General features: G+C 44.3%; 1 protein-coding gene across 2 annotated transcripts in view; it reads right to left on the reverse strand.

The window, feature by feature from the left end:
- Window positions 1–13,899: 13,899 nt before the first annotated feature.
- Window positions 13,900–22,595, reverse strand: part of ATPAF1 (ATP synthase mitochondrial F1 complex assembly factor 1) — a 28,032-nt gene continuing 19,336 nt past the window's right edge. For both annotated transcript variants that reach the window (XM_030325455.1, XM_030325454.1), the window contains one exon: window positions 13,900–16,742. In XM_030325455.1, coding sequence (XP_030181315.1) covers window positions 16,548–16,742 — 195 coding nt within the window. In that variant the 3' untranslated portion in view covers window positions 13,900–16,547. The remainder of the gene's footprint in view (window positions 16,743–22,595) is intronic.

Consider the following 22,595-nt stretch of genomic DNA (forward strand, 5'->3'; position numbering starts at 1 on the left):
TTTTATATGATGTCTGAGTCTTCACTCTTCCCCAAATCCCCTATAAGCAAACAATCACATGCTCTAGCGTATGCAGAAGGAATTCTAATCTAGTCCTTCATTTGTTTGATATCCTAATCAATACCTTTACTGAGCACGACTGTGCACTGAGAGCCTGGGATCAGGTGAGGAAGCTGACCCAGTGGCTGACCTCAAGTGCTTACAAGTCAGCAGTAGGTCCAACTCTCAGAGCTAATACAAGGCCAGAGCTCAGTCATCCAGAAGTGAGAACACGGTTATGGACTGATGGCAAGCCCTTTGTAAGAGCGGGGTTATCCGCAGGAAGCACATGGAACACTCAAATTGGGCACTTTAAGGAGAGTTTAAAGGAGGCACTATTTAGAGGTGTAGTTAATGTGTAGGGAAACCACAGGGATGGCATATCACTGAAGGGCTAGCAAGAGCAGCCCTTTGCTATCTACCCTAGGCTGAAGCTGTCACCCCCAAGCTGCAGGGGTGCTAGGAGGGAGTGGTAAAAGTGGGAACTATGAGGAGGGGGCTACTGACTGGAGCTGTGGCCTAAGCTCGATGGACATACCCAGCTCAGAGCAATCATAGTGCAAAGGTCTGGGGGAAAATCCTACCCAAAGCCTGGACAAGGGAACCTCTATACAGCCCATTGAGGTGGGCCTTTCAGGGCCTAAAGCTGGAGGGAGGAGGATGCAGAGTGTGGCTGGAGAGGCAATAGAAGTTAAATGCTTGGCACATGGGCCCAGGGACTGTGACTCCACAAAGGAAATAGAAACCGCTTGTGCTTTCCTTATCATTCAGTTCTAAATATTTTGAAATTTCATTGTCATTTCCTCTTTAACTCATGGATGATTTAGAAGTACGATTTTAGTTTCTCAGCCTATGGGAGGTTTATATTTTTCTTGTTGACTTCTAATTATATTGCATTGTGGTTGGAGATCATGGTCTGTAAGATTCTTTGGAATGTGATGTGACTCCCTCTGTGGTTTTCTACATGGTTATTTGTTGTACCTCTGAGCTGAGTTTTATAGAATGGGCAGGAGTTTGCCTGGTAAAGAGTGAAAAGCACAGAATCTTATGTTGTGGGAAATATAAATGATCCATTCTGAAGGAACTTCAAAAGTTCCCAGCTCATCCACAGGGCTCCCTGGCATCTGCCTCAATACAAGCTGACAGGCTGGCAGGTGGAAGGGTTGAGAGAAGCCAGAGATAACCTAGGTTCCTCAAACACCTGTATCTCCTTCTTATGGCTCTCAGTCTGGGCTAGACAGACTGTGTTCTTCCAGACCCAGACCTTGGAGAACAAGGTCGAGGCTTTACACACATTAGCTGTGTGACCTTGGGTTGCTCCTACCCTCTCTGATGGCATGTTGTAACCCTATGGGACAGACACTGGTCCATCCCACTGTGTCCTGAGTGTTTGTGGCTCAAATAAGGCCCTGTCTCTGAAGCTTGGTGGGAGCCATCAAGGACCTAGTTGAGGATGTACCCTCTTCTACTGCACAGCCTGGGCACACGACTCCTCTATGAGAGCTCCAAGTGGCAGCCATGTTGTGTCCAGACCTGGGTACCTGCTGTGTATCTGTGGAAGTCTCTGCTCCTCTGTGTGTGTGTCTGGAAAAGTCTACTTCCCCATTTGTGCCCCCATTTGAGCCCCCCACACCATTTCAAATCCCTTATCAGGACCAACTTCCTGCTCCTGCCTGCCCCCCCTCCCCATAGGCCTGTAGGCCTGTACCCAGTGACTCTGCTGATACAGAGTGACCTGTCCCTGGGGACTCCACAGCCCCTCCTATAGAAAGCACCCCCTCATTTCCACACTCCCCCCAGAATGGGTGATGGTACTCTCCAGCTCTCCCCACCAGGTATCCGGCCTATAGCCAGATGGGGCCCACCTTCCCCTCATTCTCCAAAGGAAAAATTTCTATTTCAGCTTCTGCCCCTCCCTGCCCAGAAGGCAGGCTCTGTCATCCTGAGTCGTTCATCCTGGCACTTGGAGAAAAAAGTGAAGGATACTGTCATGGCAGTTAAGAGGAATTGAGCTTAGATTCCCTTTAGCTTGAGGAAGACAAGGTTCAAGGGAATGTGACAGGGGAAGACAAGGTAGAAAAGGATTTACATTAAAATTCTGTGTGACTTTGGACAATGCATTTATTCTTTCTGAGTCGATTTCCCCTTCTGTAAAATAGAAACAACAAAACAAGAGCTGCGAGGGTCAGATGCAATAATCTTTGTAAACTGCAGAAAGCCAGTCTTTTGGGGCGGGGGGTGCTGCCTTCAAGCATCCGGCAGGCTTTTGTGTAGAAGAGGGTTTGCGCTTGTCCTTGTGGTCCTGGAATGCAGGGGCAGAGACCCAGGCAGTATGAAACACCCAGAACTGTCCAGTCACACAGCCTGGTTGTGCTCCAAGGTGCTCCTCCCTCCAGGCTCCCCACCCACCCTTGGAGTGAGAGGTATAGTTGTGTGCATATGGGCCTTAGGACAGACAATTTCACAGCCCTCTGACCTGACCCCCAACTTGGCCCTGGTGGGCATTGCCCCCTCCCCTAGGTGCATACCCTCCAACCACTTGGGTTAGTTCCCAGTTAGTTCCCAGGGGAGGTGATAGTATATATATATATATATATATATATATATATATATATATATATAGTATATATATATACTGCCCATATATATGTGTGTGTGTGTGTGTGTGTGTGTGTGTGTGTGTGTGTGTGTTGGGCCTGCATAGGAAGTTCTGTCCCACTCTACTCATGATAGATCAGTGGTTGCCAGGAGTTAGAGGTGGGGAGGAGAGTGTATAAAGACATAGCATATGGGACTTTCTCTGGGTCACAGGTCTGTGTCTTGATTGTGGTTCCACAAACCTATACATGTTATAAAATTTCACAGAACTATATACAAAAGAAAAAAATGAAAAATGAGTGCATTTGGGGATGTCTGGGTGTCTCAGTCAGTTAAGTGTCTGACTCTTGATATTGGCTTCAGGTTATGACCTCACAGTTCATGAGTTCGAGCCCTGCATCCGGCTCTGCATGGGCTCTATGCTCTTATGCCTCTGCTTAAGATTCTGTCTTTCCCTCTGCCCCTCCTCTCTCTCAAAAAAAGAAAAAAAAAGAAAAAAGAAAGAAAAGAAAAATGAGTATATTTGGTGAAATCCAAATAAAATTTGTAGTTTTAAATGTCAGTTTCCTGGTTGTGATCATTACTATATGCACTGAGGGAAGCTGGGGAAAGGGTACACAGGAGCTCTGTGTCATTTTTGCAACTTCCATGTGAGTCCAAGATTATTAAAAAAATATTTTTTTAAACACTGACTAAAAGACATATCAGTTGCGAGTTGTGGATCTTTGGATCCTGATTTGAACAAATCAACTGTAAAAATATTTATGAAATAATTAGGAAATTTGAATGACTGTACTTTTTTTTTTTCAACGTTTATTTATTTTGGGACAGAGAGAGACAGAGCATGAACGGGGGAGGGGCAGAGAGAGAGGGAGACACAGAATCGGAAACAGGCTCCAGACTCTGAGCCATCAGCCCAGAGCCCGACGCGGGGCTCGAACTCCCGGACCGCGAGATCGTGACCTGGCTGAAGTCGGACGCTTAACCGACTGCGCCACCCAGGCGCCCCGAATGACTGTACTTTTGATAATATTAAGGAATTATTGTTATTTTAGGATTTTTTTGGTAAGTACTTGTCTTTTAGAAATATAAACAAAAGAATGTAAGGATGAAACAATCTGATGTCTAGGATTTGGAGGGAAAGTAGGTGAGGGTAGATATGAAACCAGATTGTCATGTGTTAAAAATCTTTTATGCTGAGTCATAGGGACTTGGGGTTTGTTATACTATTGGCTCTACTTTTGTATACATTTTAATATTTCAACAGTAAGTTGAAAATTATTAATGGCAATATATTTAATTTTTTTTTTTTTTTAATTTTAGAGAGAGAAAGAGAGTGCATGAGTCAGGGGATAGGAGCAGAGGGAGAGAGAGAGACTCTTAAGCAGGCTCTATGCCCAGCATGCAGCCTGATGCTGGGCTCCATCCCACAACCTTGGGATCATGACCTGAGCCAACATAGTCAGACGCTCAACTACTCAACTGAATGAGCCAGCCAGGCACCCCAAAACTTATAAACAGTAATAGGTAAACTTATTAACAATTAAATTACACAATAATTATTACTTATTTAAATAATAAGTATTTACTTATTAACAATAATTGAGTAAACTTATTAACAATAAGTTTTAAAAAGGAACCACACAAGGGCAGATTTCTAGGCCTCTCTCATAGAGATTCTGTTTCAGTATCTCTGGGGTGGGTCCAGGAATCTGCTATTTAGCAAGCTACCCAGGGATATTTATTCAGAAGACTAAGGTTTGAGAACCTGTGCTACAGATTGAATGCTTATATCACCCCGTGAAATTCATATGTTGAAACCTAATCACCAGTGTGATGGTATTTGGAGGTGGGGCCTTTGGGAGGTGAGGACGATATGAGGGTAGAGTCCCTCAGGAATGAGATTAGTGTCCTTGCAAAAGAGACCCCAGAGAATACCCTTGCCTCTTCTCCCATGTGAGGACACAGCAAAAAGATGGCCATCTGTGATCCAGGAAGCAGGTCCTCACAAGACTCTGAAGCTGTGAATGCCTTGACTTTGGGCTTCCCAGCCTCCAGAACTGTGAAAAATAACTTTCTGTTGTTTTTAAGCCAACCAGTCTATGGCATTCTGTTACAGCAGCCTGGACAGACTAAGACAACCGCTTCCTGTTCCCTGTTTTACTTGTGGGGCAGAGTCAAGCTGGAGGCCCTCCCAGAGGGCCGGGGTGCTGTCTTCTAGTAATGATAGTAGTAAATTAGTGTAAACATCTTACAGAGACAGCATGGTGGAGTGAAAACAGTATACCCACTGCATTCATTTGTTCATTTATTCATTCATTCCATAGTATTTACTGAGGACTCATCGGATGTCAGGCACTGCATTTGGCAGACACGCTGTATTTGCCCTTGCTTTGCGGGTGCTGACAAAAGCCTCAGTCTTGTGAGGATTTTCTACCCGGTCCAGGTGTCCCATTTCACAGCTCATAAAACTGAGGCTACACTACGGTGCCTGGCTGGTTCAGTCAGTAGTGCATGGGACTCTCGATTTCCGGTGTGTGAGTTCAAGCCTTACTCTGGGCACGGAGCTTACTTAAAACAAAAAGGAAAACAAAAACCTGAGGCTACAGATCATTACATGCAACCGAAAGAGATCTGCTCTTAAAGGGGAAAGTCCTTGACTATCATCACTTGGTCTAACTTCCTCAGAGTAAATGGGAAACATGAGGCACAGGGAGTGAAGGGGATGGGCCCAAAGATAAATAATCACAAAAAAGCCATTCAGTGAGCTTTTTATATACCTGTGCTTGAGATGCATTTTCTCATTTCTTCCTCTCATCAACCCTGGGAGGGAGAGAGGTTTGTCTTTCTAGGGCTGTGAATTGTCCTTCCCTCCAGAGGGAGAGAAGAAGGAGTGGGCAAGAGAGAAAGAGGTTATGCTCAGGGGGAAGAAGGCAGTGGGCGTGTTAGGATGACACCCCACGCTCTGCCCTACAGCTCTCTCTGGGAGGATCACTAGGTCCCATCTTAGCTTCATTTCCTGGAGGTGGGAAAACTGCTCCTCCCAGCCAGAAAGCAGCTGTTCAGGCAGTGGGTGGGGCCCTGCTTCTAGGACTCACACTGCACCCTGTGGAGTCTGAATTCCACAGCAAGTACAGCCCGTGACTTCCACAATTGTTACCCAGCTCCCCACGGGGCTGCATTTAGGGTTTTTTTCAAGAAACAGCTTAAGGAGTGCAGCTTTGGCCCAGGCTAAGGGAAATAAGAGTTCGCTCTCCTCTTCCGGGGAGTCTTCTTTCATCACACCAGCTGCCTGGAACCAATCCTCCTCACGGGGGAGCCCTCGGCACAGAAAGTTCTTAGTGCTTTGCAGAAAGTTCTCAGGACTTCCTGGTGAAGCCCAGGAGATTGTCTTCCCCTTTGGACAGTAAACCCTGAAAAGTGGGCTGTTCTTTATGTTACTCTCTCCTTGGAACCCTGTAGCAACAACTGACAGTTGTAAGGAAATTTTTGGTTTACAAAGTGCTTTCACCTCTCTGGTCATTTTTGAGTCCTGTGACAAACCTGGGAGGCAAGCAATGGCTCCAAAAGGTTTTCGAAATGACTTGGCCAAGAGCCACAGCCTGAAAATGGTGGAGCTGGGACCCAGCCTCCTAACTCCAGTCATGGGTCTACCCCCTGTCCCACACATGAGTGTTTAGCACATGTACTGTTTAAGAGCTACCTCATATGACCCACTGGCAAATCAGGGAGAGAAGAAATTGGCTTGGAAGGGAGCTAGACACTTTTCTAAAAACGGTCTCCTGGGAAAGTAGATGATAGCACAGACATTTGTGCCTGGACCCATGTTAGAGTATTAACAGCATTAAGTTCGCCCACCATCCTCAGTAACCTTGACACCACCTTAGATTTCTCACTCACTCTTTTGAGACCCTTGCAAAATCTGCCGGCACAGGTCATATTCCACACATTCTACAGATATAGCACCCAGGAGAGAAAGTCATTAAGGTGAGCTGCAGGTAGAAGGGGAAAAACGAGAAAGACACAAAAAGGAGACAAGATACAGAGAGAAGGGGTTCAGGAAAAGAAGTCTATCTGAGGGTCACTTGAGTGGAGGGTCTCTGCCTCTGGGAAGAAAGTATATGGTAGACCACCACTGAGATACCCAGAGCTTCCGTGACCTTGAAAGCAATTCCCTCTCCACAGGGGTGCCCAGAGGACACAGTGCAGGCTGCTGGCTCTGAGACAAACTGAGAAGGGCGAGAAAGTTCCAGCCAATCAATCCCAGCTCCAATGGGGTGTGAGTCTCCCAGCAAGCTCTGTAGCTGAGTTCTCATCCATCCCCCATGCCTGCCCAGCTACCATACATCATCCCCCTCTGCTCCCTCACCACAGGCAAGAGCAAATATGCACAGGATGGATAGAGAGCTTCAGCCTACACGGGCAACACACAATTCTCTGTGCAGCTGCAGGGTCCAGGCACAGATAATCCAGTGCAACAGATAATCCAGTATTTGGCTCCAGGGGTCACAAGCTGGGGAAATCTCAGCTCTCAAATCATACAAGGAAGCCATCTGGACTCCAAGAGTCTGGGAAGGCCTCTGTTTCCTCTGTTGTCCTTCAAAGTCCTTACCTGGGACTTGCTAGGAATAGCCAGTCTCACCCCAGGTGAGACTCTTCCAAGGAGAGAGTAACATAAGGAACAGAAACTCTCTTCCAAGGAGAGAGTAACATAAGGAACAGAAATCTTTCCTAGAAGCAGACAATAAGCCCAACCATTGTTTTTCAGATAGTTACAGTTGGGTTGCCTGGCACCAAGGTGCAGAGAAAATTTGCTACAAAGAGATAGAAGGAATGTTGCTGACAACACCCTGTGTGACATTGGGAAAGTCATGTTGCCTGGTCTGGGGCCCTTTCTTTCAGGTGTATAATCACTACTTTATTGCAGGGGTTCCCAAACCAGGCTGAACTGTAAACTTACCTGGAGATTTATTTTTTAAATAGTTTCCCAGGCCTCACCTCAGACCAAAAGAATCCATATTTTAGTGGTGGGGCCCAAGAATCAACATCTTTGACAAGTTCTTTAGGTGTTTTTGATGCCCAACCAGGTGGGAAAATTATACGCTTTAGGCCTCTTAAAGCTGTCAAACTGTTCAATCTAATGAGCTAAGTAAGCAGAGTTCTATAATCTGGAAGAATTTGGTCTCCGATAAGCCATCTACAAATAATCAGGCAGGCCCCACACCTTGGCCTGAAACTCCAAGTTGTCAACTGGCTCCTGACCCAGATGTCAGCTCCTAGGTGCTGGATTTATTTGCCTGCCCCTACCACTCTTTCCCCTGTCCTAGGTATGGGCACTGATCATCAGGACAGGTAAATAGTGCTCATTCCAACCTGTATACTCTGGTCTGGGCTTAACCCAGCCTTCCTCTCCTGGCTCCTATCAGCCAGTTTGTGAATCCAGCCTTGAGAGCCCCAAATTCCTACTGCTATGCTCTCTGACCTGATAACTATTGCTCAAGTCTATATTCATAGAAAAGAATTTCTTGAAATGAAAACATAGTGCAGGAAAAATAGCACAATAGAAACTTGTGTTTAGAAGTAGGTCCATATTCTAGAAGTAGATCTGTGTTCTAAAAGTGGAAGATCCCACCTCCTCCATGTGGAGATGTCTGCCTTGAAAAAACGAAGTATTTAATCTAGCAGCTATGATTTTGCTGCACTTTTATTATGTGTGAAGCATAGAGCTAAACACTCTACATATGCTATATCATTTAATCCTTTTCTTTTGAGATAAGACTTTTTTTTTTTTTTAATTTACAGATGAGAATACAAAGACTCAGAGAAGTTGGGTAACTTGTCCAAAGGCAGACCTGGGATTCTAATTTACACCTAATTCTTAACATCTATGATGCTGTCTCCCCAGTATCCTCATTTGTAAAATGGGAGTAACATTGTCTTCATGGTATTGTTGAAAGAGATCAAATGGAAGAAACTTAAGTAATGGAAGCAAACATCTCAGAGTCTCCTGGAAGCCATGTACCAAGAGAGGTTCAGCAAAACACCTCTCTGCTCCCTTCCTTTCCCTGAAAAATATTAGATCTGTCAGCTACTTCTACCAGAACAGAGGAAGGCCAAATTGGGAGAATAAATGTGGGTTGAAGAAATAAGAATGTAAGGTGGGGATTCATGCCAAATCATAAATGTAGGCATAATAACAACACTAGCAAAAGTAATCTGGGGATCACAGTGGATCCCAAGACTCCAAATGATGCAGCAGTGATGTTTCAAACCAAGGCAAGGGTTTTTTTTGGGGGGGGGCAGTGGTTAAATGAAATGCTTGAGGGGGTACCACTTATCTCTGATAACTGCCATGGCAGATGTAGAAGACTGAGGAAAAGTGAGTATCACATCTGTTGAGAGGGAGACAGCTTCTGGGCAAGAGTCAAGGTTCAAGTCAAGATGTGATGGGAACACTGTGATGGAAACCAGCCAGGTGACATGAAATCAGGATACGTGTAGAAGCCTCGAAGTCAAGAGTTCCAGGTAGGAAGAGCCATGTTTGACAGCTGATTGTGGGGAGATAGTCGAGGGTGGGAGTGGGGACGTGAGTGAGAAAAGGGCAAGGTGGAGGGGTTACTAAGGTGACCTCAGTGAGTGGCAGTGTGAGGAGATGACTGCCAGGTGGGCCATGACAACTCCTGAAGGACTGTCACCCTAAATCCACTCTGGTCATCCCAGTAGGTGACCTTAGGCTCAGCTCCAGGCCCCAGTGGTGAGGCAGTCTTTCCATAAGCAGGGGCTAGGGTTTTCAGTCATCTCAGGAAAGACAGAAGGCAGCTTAATCTGCAGCAGAGGCTGCCAGGCAACTTGAGAGCTGTTGTCATACGCCAGCAGGAGAGGCTGTGAGGTAGAAAAGTGAACAGAGTTTGCTGGGAGGCTCCGCTATGGTGGGCAGAAAGAAGCCCAGCAAGATGACAGGAGTGAGGGGTGGCTAGGTCTCAGTGCTGGTTGGGGAAGAACTTACCATCACTCAGAGCTGTTTCAGCAGGGCTCACGTCAGCTAGCAGGGTGGACAGCTCCCAGACCCTGGAAGTTTTCGAACAGTTGCCCAGTGGCTAGGAGATGCTGTAGAGAGTTGCCGTCATGGTGGGAGGTTAAACTAGACCACGGTTTTTCAGCCTTTCTTGGGAACTGTTTCTTCAAATGACAGCTTAGGCGAAGTCCAGTAAATACAACACCGCTTCTCAGGTTGAGTTTGGGGTAAGGACCAGGCTCCCAGGATTCCCACCTCTAAGGAACTGTTGGCATTTCCTGAAGCACAGTTGAAAACTAGCAACTGGACAGTCTCTAAGATCCTCTCTCTCTCTCTCACTCTCTCTCATCTGTCTACCAATTATCTATCTATCTTAGGCTCCATGCCCAGCCTGAAGGCCAATGCAGGGCTTGAACTCACAACCCTGAGATCAAGACCTGAGCTGAGAGCATGAGGCAGATGCTTAACCAACTGAGTCACCAAGGTGCCCCTCTAAGATCCTTTTAATTAATTTCTTTTCTTTTTTTATTTTGAGAGAGGGAGAGGCAGAATCCCAAGCAGACTCCATGCTCTCAGTCCAGAGCCTGATGTGGGGCTTGATCCCACAAACCTTGAAATCATGACCTGAGCCAATATCAAAAGTCACATGCTCAACTGAATGAGCCATCCTGGCACCCCTAAGATCCTTTTATTTATTTATTTTTATGTTTATTTTGAGAGAGAGAGAGTGAGCAGGGGAGGGGCAGAGAGAGAGGGGAGAGGGAATCCCAAGCAGGTTCTGTGCTGTCAGCATAGAGCCCGATGTGGGACTCAATCCCACAAACCTAAGATCATGACCTGAGTGGAAACCAAATGTTGGGAGCTTAACTGACTGAGCCACCAAGGTACCCCGGCTAAGATTTTTATTTTATTTTTTTATTTTTAATTTTTTTTAATTTTTTTTTAACGTTTATTTATTTTTGAGACAGAGAGAGACAGAGCATGAACAGGGGAGGGGCAGAGAGAGAGGGAGACACAGAATCCGAAACGGGCTCCAGGCTCTGAGCTGTCAGCACAGAGCCCGACGCGGGGCTTGAACTCACGGACCGCGAGATCATGACCTGAGTCGAAGTCAGACGTTCAACCGACCAAGCCACCCAGGCGCCCCTAAGATTGTTTTTAATGTTAAAATTTGGTAAGCCTTGGGGCGCCTGGGTGGCTCAGTCGGTTAAGCATCCGACTTCAGCTCAGGTCATGATCTCACACTCTGTGAGTTCAAGCCCCGTATCGGGCTCTGTGCTGACAACTCAGAGCCTGGAGCCTGCTTCAGATTCTGTGTCTCCCCCTCTCCCTGCTCCTCCCCTGCTCATGCTCTGTTTCTCTCTGTCTCAAAAATAAATAAAAACATTAAAAATAAATAAATAAAATTTGGTAAGCCAAGACAGGAGCTTGAACATGCTGTGCTGGTACCTTAAAATAATTGTCTTGCTCCAAAAGTTTGGACATTGTCTCTCAGTTCTTCCTGCTTACATACCCTGAAGCTGGTTGCCTCCTCTGATGGCCCCATGGTTTTGTTTTCTATGTGCAGCCTCCATAATAAGAGCAAGCAAAATGCCCGCTGCCTGGGGCTGGGACATAATCACAGTGTGTTTGCCGGGGCTAGATCTCATTGTGCAAGGGATGTTTATAGACACAGGTGGTCTGAGCTGAGCAGTCATCCAAGAGGAATTTATTCAACATTCGCTGGGTATTTTCTCTCTCTGTGCTAGGCTTCATGGGAAGATAATGTCCAATAAGACGTGATCCCTGTCTCCGAAAAGCATCCAGTCTATGGGAGAGACAGCCTTGTAAATGTGGAGCACAAAATGCCGGGGAGTCACAGAGGAGCACGTGATGGGCAGCAGGGAGTGGGGCAGATGTCAGGGAAGGCTCTGGATGCTTAAGTGGAGTTTTGAAAGACAGATGAATTAACATGATGAAGGGGAAATGGGCAGTTGAGGCAGGCAAAAGTATCTAAAAAGACCAGAACAGTGGTAAGAAGAGCACAGTGTATTCAAGGAACTGCTGGTCATCCAGAATGTCTGGAGCTAAGGCAGTGGGTGGGGGTCTAGCACAAGATGAGCCTGGAGATGGGGCGCCTGGGTGGCGCAGTTGGTTAAGCGTCCGACTTCAGCCAGGTCACGATCTTGCGGTCCGTGAGTTCGAGCCCCGCGTCAGGCTCTGGGCTGATGGCTCAGAGCCTGGAGCCTGTTTCTGATTCTGTGTCTCCCTCTCTCTCTGCCCCTCCCCCAGTTCATGCTCTGTCTCTCTCTGTCTCAAAAATAAATAAACGTTAAAAAAAAAAAAAAATTAAAAAAAAAAAAAAAAAATGAGCCTGGAGAAGTTGACCAGATCCTGAAGCTCCTGTGTCCTGTGAGCTGATCCAAAGGGCCTTGGTTCTGAAAGCTCTAGGGAGCCCGGGAGGATTCATAATGCTTCAAACCAATTTTTCTTGCAGCCCTTCTAGTTCCTGAGGTCCAGAGAGTTCAGAGGTACCCTGTGAATGTGAGGGATATGAGCCTGCTCAGTGGACGTTACCAACGACACCATTAAGTCTGGGGCCTGGACAGTCACTTTCTATTCCTGGCTTGGCTCCTGATGCAGACAATGACCTTTAAGCCACCTCTTACCTTTCTGTGCCCTGAGCCTCTCCTTCAGCAGAACAGGGACAAAAATGCTGCCACCATCGTGCCACATTAGAATTGCCAAGACCAGAGCGTTCCATGCAGCACAAAGCAAGTTCTCCTTAGAACACGAAGCCTTTTGAAATAAAGTTTGGAGAAATCAGAAATGTTTAACGCATGCATTTTGTTCTTTAGTTGACAGCAGGAAGATTGGCATACCTGTGTCTCAGAGCAAGGGCTGATTCAAGAGCCACCCATGACTTCCCAGGGCCTGAGCTGGCTGCTGGAGCTGGGGTTAGGGGTAACTGGGAGGCTGCCATCTTATCTGAGCTGGAAGTAGGGGAGGACAGGGTTGGTGTAGAGGGCAGCAGAACATCTCACCAACTAGCAGGTTCCTGCTGTCCTCACAGGGTTGTGAGGATTGAGATAATCCATGCAAAGCGCTTACACAGCGCCTGGCACGTGGTGAGCCTCCAGTCATCTATGCTAGTGGTTACTGCTAACGTGTATATATTGTGAGGTCAGCTCTGAACTCATCAGGCCTCTCTGTATGGAGCACATATTCTTTGAGACCTTGATATCATCTACCTCTTATTCTCTATTACAAGCCTAAGTGCTTCATGGTGGGTGCCATGATCTGGCAAGATGTGCATCCCCACAGTACCCAGCAGTGTTCTTTAGCCTTCCTTGCCCCTCTTCTGAGATGGCACTGGCCTTATAGTTGTTCATGTCAGTGTCTCACTTGCTGAACTGTGAGCTCCTCAAGGGAATGAACCTATATACTGCACCCAGAAACACTCATGCTTAGCTTGACCCTGCTTCAAGTCCTCAGCACTTGCTGTTCTCTCTACCTGGGACTTATCCTCAACTCATGTATCAACTGCCACCTCTGCTGAGTGGGCTCTCCTGACCACTAAGTTACTGCCTCCACTCCACATTCTAGCACACTATTTTTTTTTTTAAATTTTCATAGCACTACCAGTATTTGAAATAATATTACTGGTTTATTCATTTGTCTTCTCCACAAGGAGATAAGCTCCATGAAAACAGGGGCCTTATTTATCTTGTCTGTTGTATTCCCCAGTTTTCCTAGAACTGTGCTTGGCATACAATAGGTGCTCAAAAAATATTAACGGATGCTGAATCAATGCTAAATCAAATGGCTGGGGGTGGGCATTTATACCTCTCCTCCAAGACTGAATAAGGTCAGGGTTGTAGAGACTACAAAAAACAGAACATGTGGTTCCTGCTTCCAAACTGGTTGAAGAAAGAAGCAGAAGAACTAAGACCAGGTGCCAGATGTGAAGCACAATGGCAGAGGGAAAAGAGACTCAGGCTGCGGCCAGAACGGAGCTTGAGGGCAGGGACCATCCTACTCATCTTCCTACATGGCGGCTGGAGTAAGCGCTCTGTGAGTGCCTGCTGAATTGTCCTGGGCAGACAGCCCACTGTGGTAATGCCAGCGGACTGGTGGGATACAGACACTGTGTAGAAGCTGGCCTCTTGGTTTGCAGATATTACTACTCAGTAAGTTCCAATCTGTGGATGTGGAGAGATTCACTTAAATTCAGAGTATTTAAATATAGGTACACATACAAGATCATGTTTTGGCTAAAATCCATGTTATTTATTTATTCAACAAACAACTCAGTATCATCTATGTTCCAGGCCATGTCCTTGGCACTGGGAATGGAGATAAACTCTGGCCCTCAAGGAGCTCACAGTCTAGTGGGGAAAAAAAGATACATACATAAATAATTATACTTTAAAGTACAGAAAGGGAGACCACTATGGGAGGCAAGAGCAAAGGAACCAATCCTAAGGTTAATGTCCGTAGGAAAGAAAGATCTGGCTAATGGGAGGGTTTTTTTTGTGAAGAACAGATAAGGCAATGGTTCTCAAAGTGTGACTGGTGAATTACCTACATCCCAATCATCTGGAGCACATCTTAAACGCAGATTCCCAGCACCTTCTGAAAAGATTATGATTCAGCAGGGTGGGGGACCTGAGAATCTGCATTTTAAAGTGCTCTAGGTAATTCTACTGCAACTTAAAGTTTGAGAACTTGTGAGATAAGGTTTGCTCTTTACACCAGAATGAAGAATGATCTCCGCATCTGAAACACTGATTTGGTCTTTAATGACAGGAGGGGGAGTAGAAAAGAGTGGTATTGACATTTATGAAGCTCTACTGTAGTCTACGTGTAAGTCTGCTTAAATTCTCACAGTAATCCTACGAGGTAGATATTATTATGGTCCACATTTTTCAGATGGAGAAATAGAATCAAAGGCTTTAGATAATTCGTTCAACATTACAGAGCTAATGAATCCCAACACGACATCTGAGCCCAGATTCACTTAACTCTAAAACTCGTCCACTTCCCGTAACACCATGTCACACCAGGGTACAAATTTACTGACTGTCACAATTTTCTTTTGGTTCTTTGCCAGATCTTGCCGGGTAAGTTATAAAGAGCAGCCAGATGGCATTCTGACCATGTCCAATATAACTGTCCATGTATACATTCTTTGCTGGCAAGTGGGGATATAGAGCAAAGCTGGGAGGAACGAGCAGCCAATTAATTCTTATTTCTTCTCCCATCATCTTATTTCTTCTCACACTCTGGTGGAGGTGTTATAAAAATGTACTATGGCCAAGAAGTGGGTCCATCCAGAGGGAAAAGCACACATCGCTGGATACCCATGAAAGCAACTCCAACCTGATGTCAAAAATTCCTGGGACTTGAAACATCCAGACTCAAGTTTCTCAAAAAATGAACTGTCAGAACAGAGGCAGATCCAGAATTTGCATTAGGAAAGAGCTCAACCTTTAGAGAAACTGTGAAAGGCTAGCAGCTTTTTCAGCTTAAATACACACGATCTCTTTCTACACACAGACTCAGAAGTACAACAAAACAGACACAGCTCAGAAAACAATGGAAAGACCAATCCCATCTCAAGAGCTTAGAGACAGGCCCAACCTAAAAACAATCTTCCATAATAAAGAACGTATACACACACAGTCTAAAACTCCTGGTTACATTCTCACTTACCAATTCAGTGTCACACAGGCAAACCGCAGGCAGGAGCGGCAAAGTTGGAGCACATCAGATCAGGAAAAGGAAAGGCATAATAAAGGGGGTCGATGACAATACTGGGGGGGCTCTGGTACCTCAGATTCAGAAGGCTGGTGTGTAACCACCACCCTCTTCTATCACTGAGCTGGGAGCCACAACAATGACACTACAAACCAAATGTGAGTTTTCAGCGCTGGAGAGCTCCTTTCTTGTATTTGGCGTTTCAAGCAACTGCTGAGTCCAAAGATAGGTTTTGATCAGTCCACTGATTCACACTGACACCAAGGACAGCACACAGGTTAGATTTCACTGTTTAGTGTAAAAAGACTGTAAACCAGACTTTATTTTATTGCTACATTTTCCCCACACCCAATCTGGGAACATTTGCTTCCACCTACTTTTTCATTTAATACTGGCATGGTTTAGAGTTGTTTAAAACAAACAAAGCAAAACATGCAAATCTGGATCAATCCTTTCCTTACAGAAGTGTTGATTTGTTGACACTGTACTGACTCCCCCCCTCCAAATACACAGCTTCTAGAGGAGGAGGTACCATAAACTATGGTTTAACAGTACGCAGGCACCATACTGGTGTATTTAACTACACCTGAAATCTACAAGACCCTCCAAACCAGCTACACTAAAGGCAACTCTGGGGACATCTACATTAAGCCTTAATCCTGATAGCAATATCTGGTTGTTCTAGATTCTAAACAGGATATTTGGGCTATGCCTTTGGTCAGCCAAGGGGCACACAGGAAGAGTATGCAAAGCCCACGTCTAACTACAGCAGGTCGTCAAGCTTATTACCCTGTCATAAGTTTATACATATGAGGAACTAATCATTTGGGGGCTGTACGGTGCATAGCACTATTACACTGTGTAAAGTCAAATCAACCATCCTGTGGAACCTTAGCTCTCTCTGGTTATGACCTCAAACACTTAAAAAGGAAAGCTTAAATTCGCTGGCAGATAATTCTCAGAATGTCTGCTACCTTCATTCCTGAATATCAAGTAAAAGGGCTCACCTCCATGACTACTACTTGCAATAAGCACACAGGTCAACTCATTAGAGACTGCTCCTTATATCTGTTAAGCTCCAAAAGTTCAAGGGGGCAGGTGGGCTTTAGAAAACTATCCAGGGCTGAGCAGACACTGTAAGCCAATCCTTACAGCTCTAAGTCTTATCCTGGTTCTGGGCACATTTCAGCTCTGCTCCAAGTCCACTTTGCTCCAATTCAGCGATGACAGACATATATTTGAATTCATTTGGTCTGAAGTTAAAGGTCTCCACTAACTCGTAGGTCTCCTTCCGGTCGGTGGCATAGAAGAGCTGAACTTGATTGGCAATGCACTGTGCCTCAGCAACATTCTGTAAGGTAGAAAGAGTAATGAGGTCCTTCCCTGCATAGGGCCATAAAGCTCTATCTCTGAGTCCTGTGACAGGTGGAGGGGCCTTACCCAGGAGTCACTGCTTCCAGAAAGCTTCTCTGACTCCTTGACATCCAAGTTTTTGTTAGGTGCCCCTCGTCTGTGCACCCAAATTACACCATGCTGACTTCTACCATAGTATGTATCATATTAAATTGTATGTCCTTTTTTTCCCTCTTTTGCTTTTTTTGTGTCTTCCCTAGTATGAATTCCTCAAAGTATGTGCTTGCTCTACATTCCTGCACATGGTCATATCTGGTCAATGTTTGCTGAATAAAGTAACAAATATGTCAAAAATTTTCCTTTTCATTCAGTTCCTCAGTAACTGTTAGGTATATCTCAAGGGAGGGAAAAAGAGCAATAGTTACCCACCTCCAAGAACCAGTTTGTGAGTCAGTACTAAGTTCTTGACTAACCAGACATACTCTTGAATAAACACTGTTCCTGGAACCACCTCAGTCAGAAAACTAGTGCCAAAGTCAGCTGTGTGGTTCTACAGTTTGTCCACAAATTCTAAGACACTTTTTTCTTTGAGGGAGCCTAGTTTCCCTTTCCTTGAGTGTAGGCTGTACGTACTGACTTGCTTCTTCCAAATGGACCACGGCGAAATGACGAATGACTTCTACTAAGTCACAGAAGACACTGCAGCTTGTGTCTTGCTATCCCTCTTGAATTGCTCTGGGGAAAGTCAGTTGCCAAAGTCATTAGGACATTTAAGTAGCCCTATGAAGAAGCCGATGTGGCAAGGAAATGAGGCTTCTTGCCAACAGCCATGCCACGGGTTGGAAGTGGGTCGTTGAGCCCAATCAACCTTCTTTTCAGATGACTACAGCCTGAGCGAACATCCTGGCAACTTCATGAGAGACTCTATGCCCAGAGCCATCCAATTGTACTACTCCTGAATTCCTGACCCACAGAAACTGTGAGGTAATAAATTTTTTTGTTTTAAGCCACTAAATTTTGGAATAATTTGCTATGCAAATCTACCAGCAAAGCTCCACGGAAGAGAAGGGTCCACCTTCTCTAAAGCTCAGCTGTGGGGAAATGGTACACTCACTCCATGTAACAGAGATAGGGTCAGGACACAAGCTACACTCTCAAAACCTTACAAAAGAACTACCTCAAACAACTATTACTTTTGCTTCCTATGCAATCCTCTAGTTCTAGCTGGTCACAGGCACTTACTCATCATCACTGTGTTCATATGGCCAAAACCCAACTGCAAAAGATAGTGGGAAATTCCCACTAAAACTAACTGCCAAAAGTGTGCTATGTCTAGCTACAGAATGATGAACATGGATTTATGAATACCATAGGCTGCTTTACCTCCATTCCCTCCCATGGGGCTTTCAGGTCATTTCTCACAGGCAGGGACTAATCTCTGAGACTGGATTTTCAATCAAAAGCCTTCTTCCAAAACTCTGGGTATTTCAAATTAATAGAATTTTAGAGCTGGAAGGAGCCTCAGAGATCACCCAGTCTTCATTTAATAGGCCAGGAAGTAAGAGAAGATGAGGTTCAGGGATGGGTCCACAGTCATATGACTAGCAAATGGCAGAGCCAGGACCAGTCCTCTGGACTCCTAGACTGGTACTCCCTCTACTTCATCCTGATACTGTTTCTGGTGGGGCAAGATAATTAAGACTGGTCAAGACTGATAACTACTTCATCAATTTTACCTTTCCTCTACTCAAACATGCCTCAAGAGTAAACCATTTCTAAAGCAAGTGCACTGCCATAATTGGAGGCAGATACCACTACTTTCTGGTCCTATGAACTATAGGGACCTCCAATTATCAACTTTAATTCAAGGCTCAGAATAGTGGAAGTAAGGGTAGTTTTAGCTGTATTCATTTTAGAACAGTGCTGTCCACACTGCAGAGTGCTAGGGGCTCTGTGGAGGTGGCTCAGGTCCCTTTACCTGTGTCAGCTGTTATATCAGAGGTTTTACATAATAAGATTTTGTTTGGATAAAGGGTTGTAACCACTAGTATGGGAGAATTGTGTATTTGTCTCTCACAGAGGGTTATGGAAAGCCCCCTCCCCCTGCCTTAGGTCTCAATATGAAGCAATAGTCTTCCTTTCTAGGACCCAAGAAGATAAATATATTCATTCCTATGTTGCTCAATAAGGAGGTATATTAAATAGACTGATTCCTCCCTTTCTTTCAATCTTCATAGATACTATCAACTTACCAAATCCTGTCCATTTTACTATCTACTTTTAGGGTCCCTCTCTCTCCATCACCCTTACTACTTTACTTCAGGTCTTCCCTATCTCTTGCTAACACTATTGCAACTGTCTTCTAAATGATCATACTGACTAGGCTAGAACTAAAATATATTTAGGAAGCAAATAATTAAGGTAAATGGCCTTGAAGTCCAACTCTTTATGGGTCATTCCCTGTTCAAAAACCTTTAATGACACTTTCATGTTCTCAGGATAAAGCCAAACCTCTACACACAACCCACCAAATGTTCCTTATAATATATTAGTTATATCAAAAATCATATATACATGTATAAAAAAATATCATATATATATATATATATATATATATATATATGATACCAAACTGTAATACCTCCAGTCATTTTATGCCTCCGAGCATCATGTACTTTTGCTATTCCCTTTGTCTGGAACATTCTCCCTCACCTCCCTTTTTATCTGGCTAAATTCCTGCTCATCTTTGAGATTCAGCCCAGGGATCTAGGATCTCCTTCCTCCTCCTGGGCCAGGTAACAAACACCCCCTGCATAAGCATCCCAGTACTCTACCCTAAGCACTGACTGCATTCCAATGAAATCATCTATTGACACAGAGGTGGAACCAAATAAGGTTTTCAAATATTCTACTAAATTTCGGCATTAAAGTTATCAGTTCTCAATTCTGTATGTTTCTCTTTATTTGCCTTACTATTTTTGGAAGTACTATGCCAAAGTGCAAATTCATGAAAGAGCAGCAAGGGATCATATATTCATATTACATCTCTATATTTCCCATCTCGGTGTCACAGGCTCTACAATAAACTCTAACATGTCTAGTTCTGTACTGCGAGTAAGAAACTCACAGTCACATTGATTTCTATGAGGCAAATGTATATTGTTTGGCATGCTGTCCAATATTATAAGGCCAGGAAGCAAATTTTAATCTTGATGAGGCCTGTGCTTCAGTTTGAGACCACCAGAGTGAGGTGGTAAAAATGCCAGAGCAGAAGGGCCTCCTGTGACCTCTAGAGTCCACACTTTCAATATGGTTAGATGCTGGGCTTTGCTAAAGTCCAGAAAAGAAAGTCTCTGTGTTACTCCCTCCTTCCTGTGGTCAAATCTTAAACCTTGTCGTTAGCAGTAACTATATCCCCTCCAAATCTCAATTTGAAACATCCACAGTTGGTCTATATTTTCCTATCTTTTAAGCTCACTCCCACCTTCAAAAATCTTTTAACTCCACCAGAACTCACAATTCTTATGGTCTCTAAACCTTCCTTATGTTTTCACTTCCCTCTTTAGCCAGCTTGCATTCCACAGTCAGTAATTATAATCATTCTTTTGCACTCACCTTTAACTTCCCGGTCTCTTATACTTCATTAGACCACTTGGCTGAACTATAACCCCAGATAAATCCAAATCTCAGCCCTCTCTCTGTGCCTGTACCCACACAGCCAGTCTCTCTTCCATTCTCCTAGACCACATGTTGATAAACACTTTCTGTAAAAGGACACATGGCTAGTATCTGAGGTTCTCCTGGCCCTATAGTCTCTGTTGCAACTACTTAACTCTGATGTGGACCTAAAGCAGCCATAGATAATATGTAAATAATAAGTATGGCTGTGTTCCAATAAAACTTTATTTATAGGCACTGAAATTTGAATTTCAAACACTTTTCATAGGCCATGAAATATTACTCTTCTTTAGTTCTGCTCCTTCCCCCTCCAACCATGTAAAGATATAGAAAACATTTTTAACTCACGGCCCTTCTAAAAGCAGATAATGCATTGGATTTGGCCCACAGGCCGTGGTTGCCAACTCTGTCCTGGAAAACCATTTCACTTTCTCTTTTCCACTCAATTGTCCAACACCTATTCTTCCATCTTCCCTCTCAGTTGATGACCTTTCTTTCTAAGCAATCTAGAGAGAACTTCTTCAAGATACCACCCACACCTTTATCCACTTAACTGTATTTGTGTCTGTATATATTCTGGCTTCTCTCCTATTATGATATTTCTGGCAAAGATCAATCCCTCATTTCCAGACTTGCCCACTCAAAAATACTTCAACAATTCTCTCCTCTTTCTCCTGAATTATCAGTATTTCCCTCTCTACTGAATCTTTCCACCTGCATATAAATATAATGTTATTTCTCTCATATTTAAAACAAAAACATTGTTGTCCCCACATCTCCCACTCCAGCTGGTGTCTCATTCTCTCCTTTCCTTCACAGAACCATCCTTGAAAAGACTTGTTTATGCTTACTCTTTGTAAGTTTTCTTCCCATTCTCTCTTAAATGTACTCCAATGTTGCTTTTGTCCTACCACTCCTCTGAAACTGTCCTTAAAAAGCTCGCTAATGACTTCCATGTTGTGACATCTAGTAAATTCTTAGTCTTCATCTCATTTGTACTACCAGCAAGTGAGACTTGGCCAGTTGAGCATTCCCTATTCCTTGAGACATTACATCTTAGCTTTCAGGGCATTTTACCATCTTAGTTTTCCTATCTCACTGACTATTCCTTTTAAATCTTTGCTGAAGCTTCCTCATGTCTCCAGGCTCAGTTCTTAGACCTCTTTTCTTTTTATCTTCATTTACTTCCTTGGTGATTTCATTCAGTCTCATGGCTTTGTTTTTGTTTTTAATGTTTATTTATTTACTGTGAGAGAGGAGACAATTCCACACACAGCTCAATCTCACAAACCCACAGACCATGAGATCATGACCTGAGCTGAAATCAAGAGGTGGATGTGCAACTGCCTGAGCCATCCAGGTGCCCCCAGTCTCATGGTTTTAAATAATAATCTGCCTGCTGACAACTCCCATATTTATATCTCCAGCCTGGACCTCCCCCCTGAACTCCAGGCTCACTGGAGTTCTACTGCCTACTGCTTGGATATCTAAAAGTTATCTCAGATTTAATATATCCAAAATTGAGCTCCAGATCTTCCTCTCAAATCTGTTCTTCCTGAAATCTTATCTATCTAAGTTAATGGCAACTCCATTCTCTTGGATAGGATTTTGGGTGACTGCCAGTTGAGTGTGATGGTGGAAAGAAGAATGGGAGAAATAGGACTGAACAGTTTTAGGGATAATAGGGAAGAAGAGTTCCAGTTCTGGTTCCAGACTTGGGGCTTACTGCTACTATGAGATACCAGCTGAGTGTCCTCACTTTTTCCTTCTCTGTAAGTGGCTGGTAAAGAGAGAGAGGAAAAATAAATGGGTGCTGTAATGAATCTTGGGGGGAAGAGGCACTAAAGTGTCCACTGTCTTGAGGACATCCTGAACTTAAATCCTGCCAAATAAGAGAGACAGAAATGAGCAAGGACTAGACAAACCAGCTGTACAAGAACCATAAAACTGCTCCTGGCCCTGGATATACAGAAAGAACAAACACAATGGACATCATTACCTATGGACATATGGTTGATGCTCTACAGGAAAAGGAGGAAGAGAAATCACTATGTATGATGAAGGTAGTACACATGAACAGTATGCAGGAAGATAAGAGATTGAGAACTATTCTAGACTTTGAACTCTTCCTTATACTTAAGAAGCCATTTGCTTGTCCACACTCTCTTACTTG

This window comes from Lynx canadensis, chromosome C1 (genome assembly GCF_007474595.2).
Source record: "Lynx canadensis isolate LIC74 chromosome C1, mLynCan4.pri.v2, whole genome shotgun sequence".
In the NCBI taxonomy this organism is placed as follows: domain Eukaryota; kingdom Metazoa; phylum Chordata; class Mammalia; order Carnivora; family Felidae; genus Lynx; species Lynx canadensis.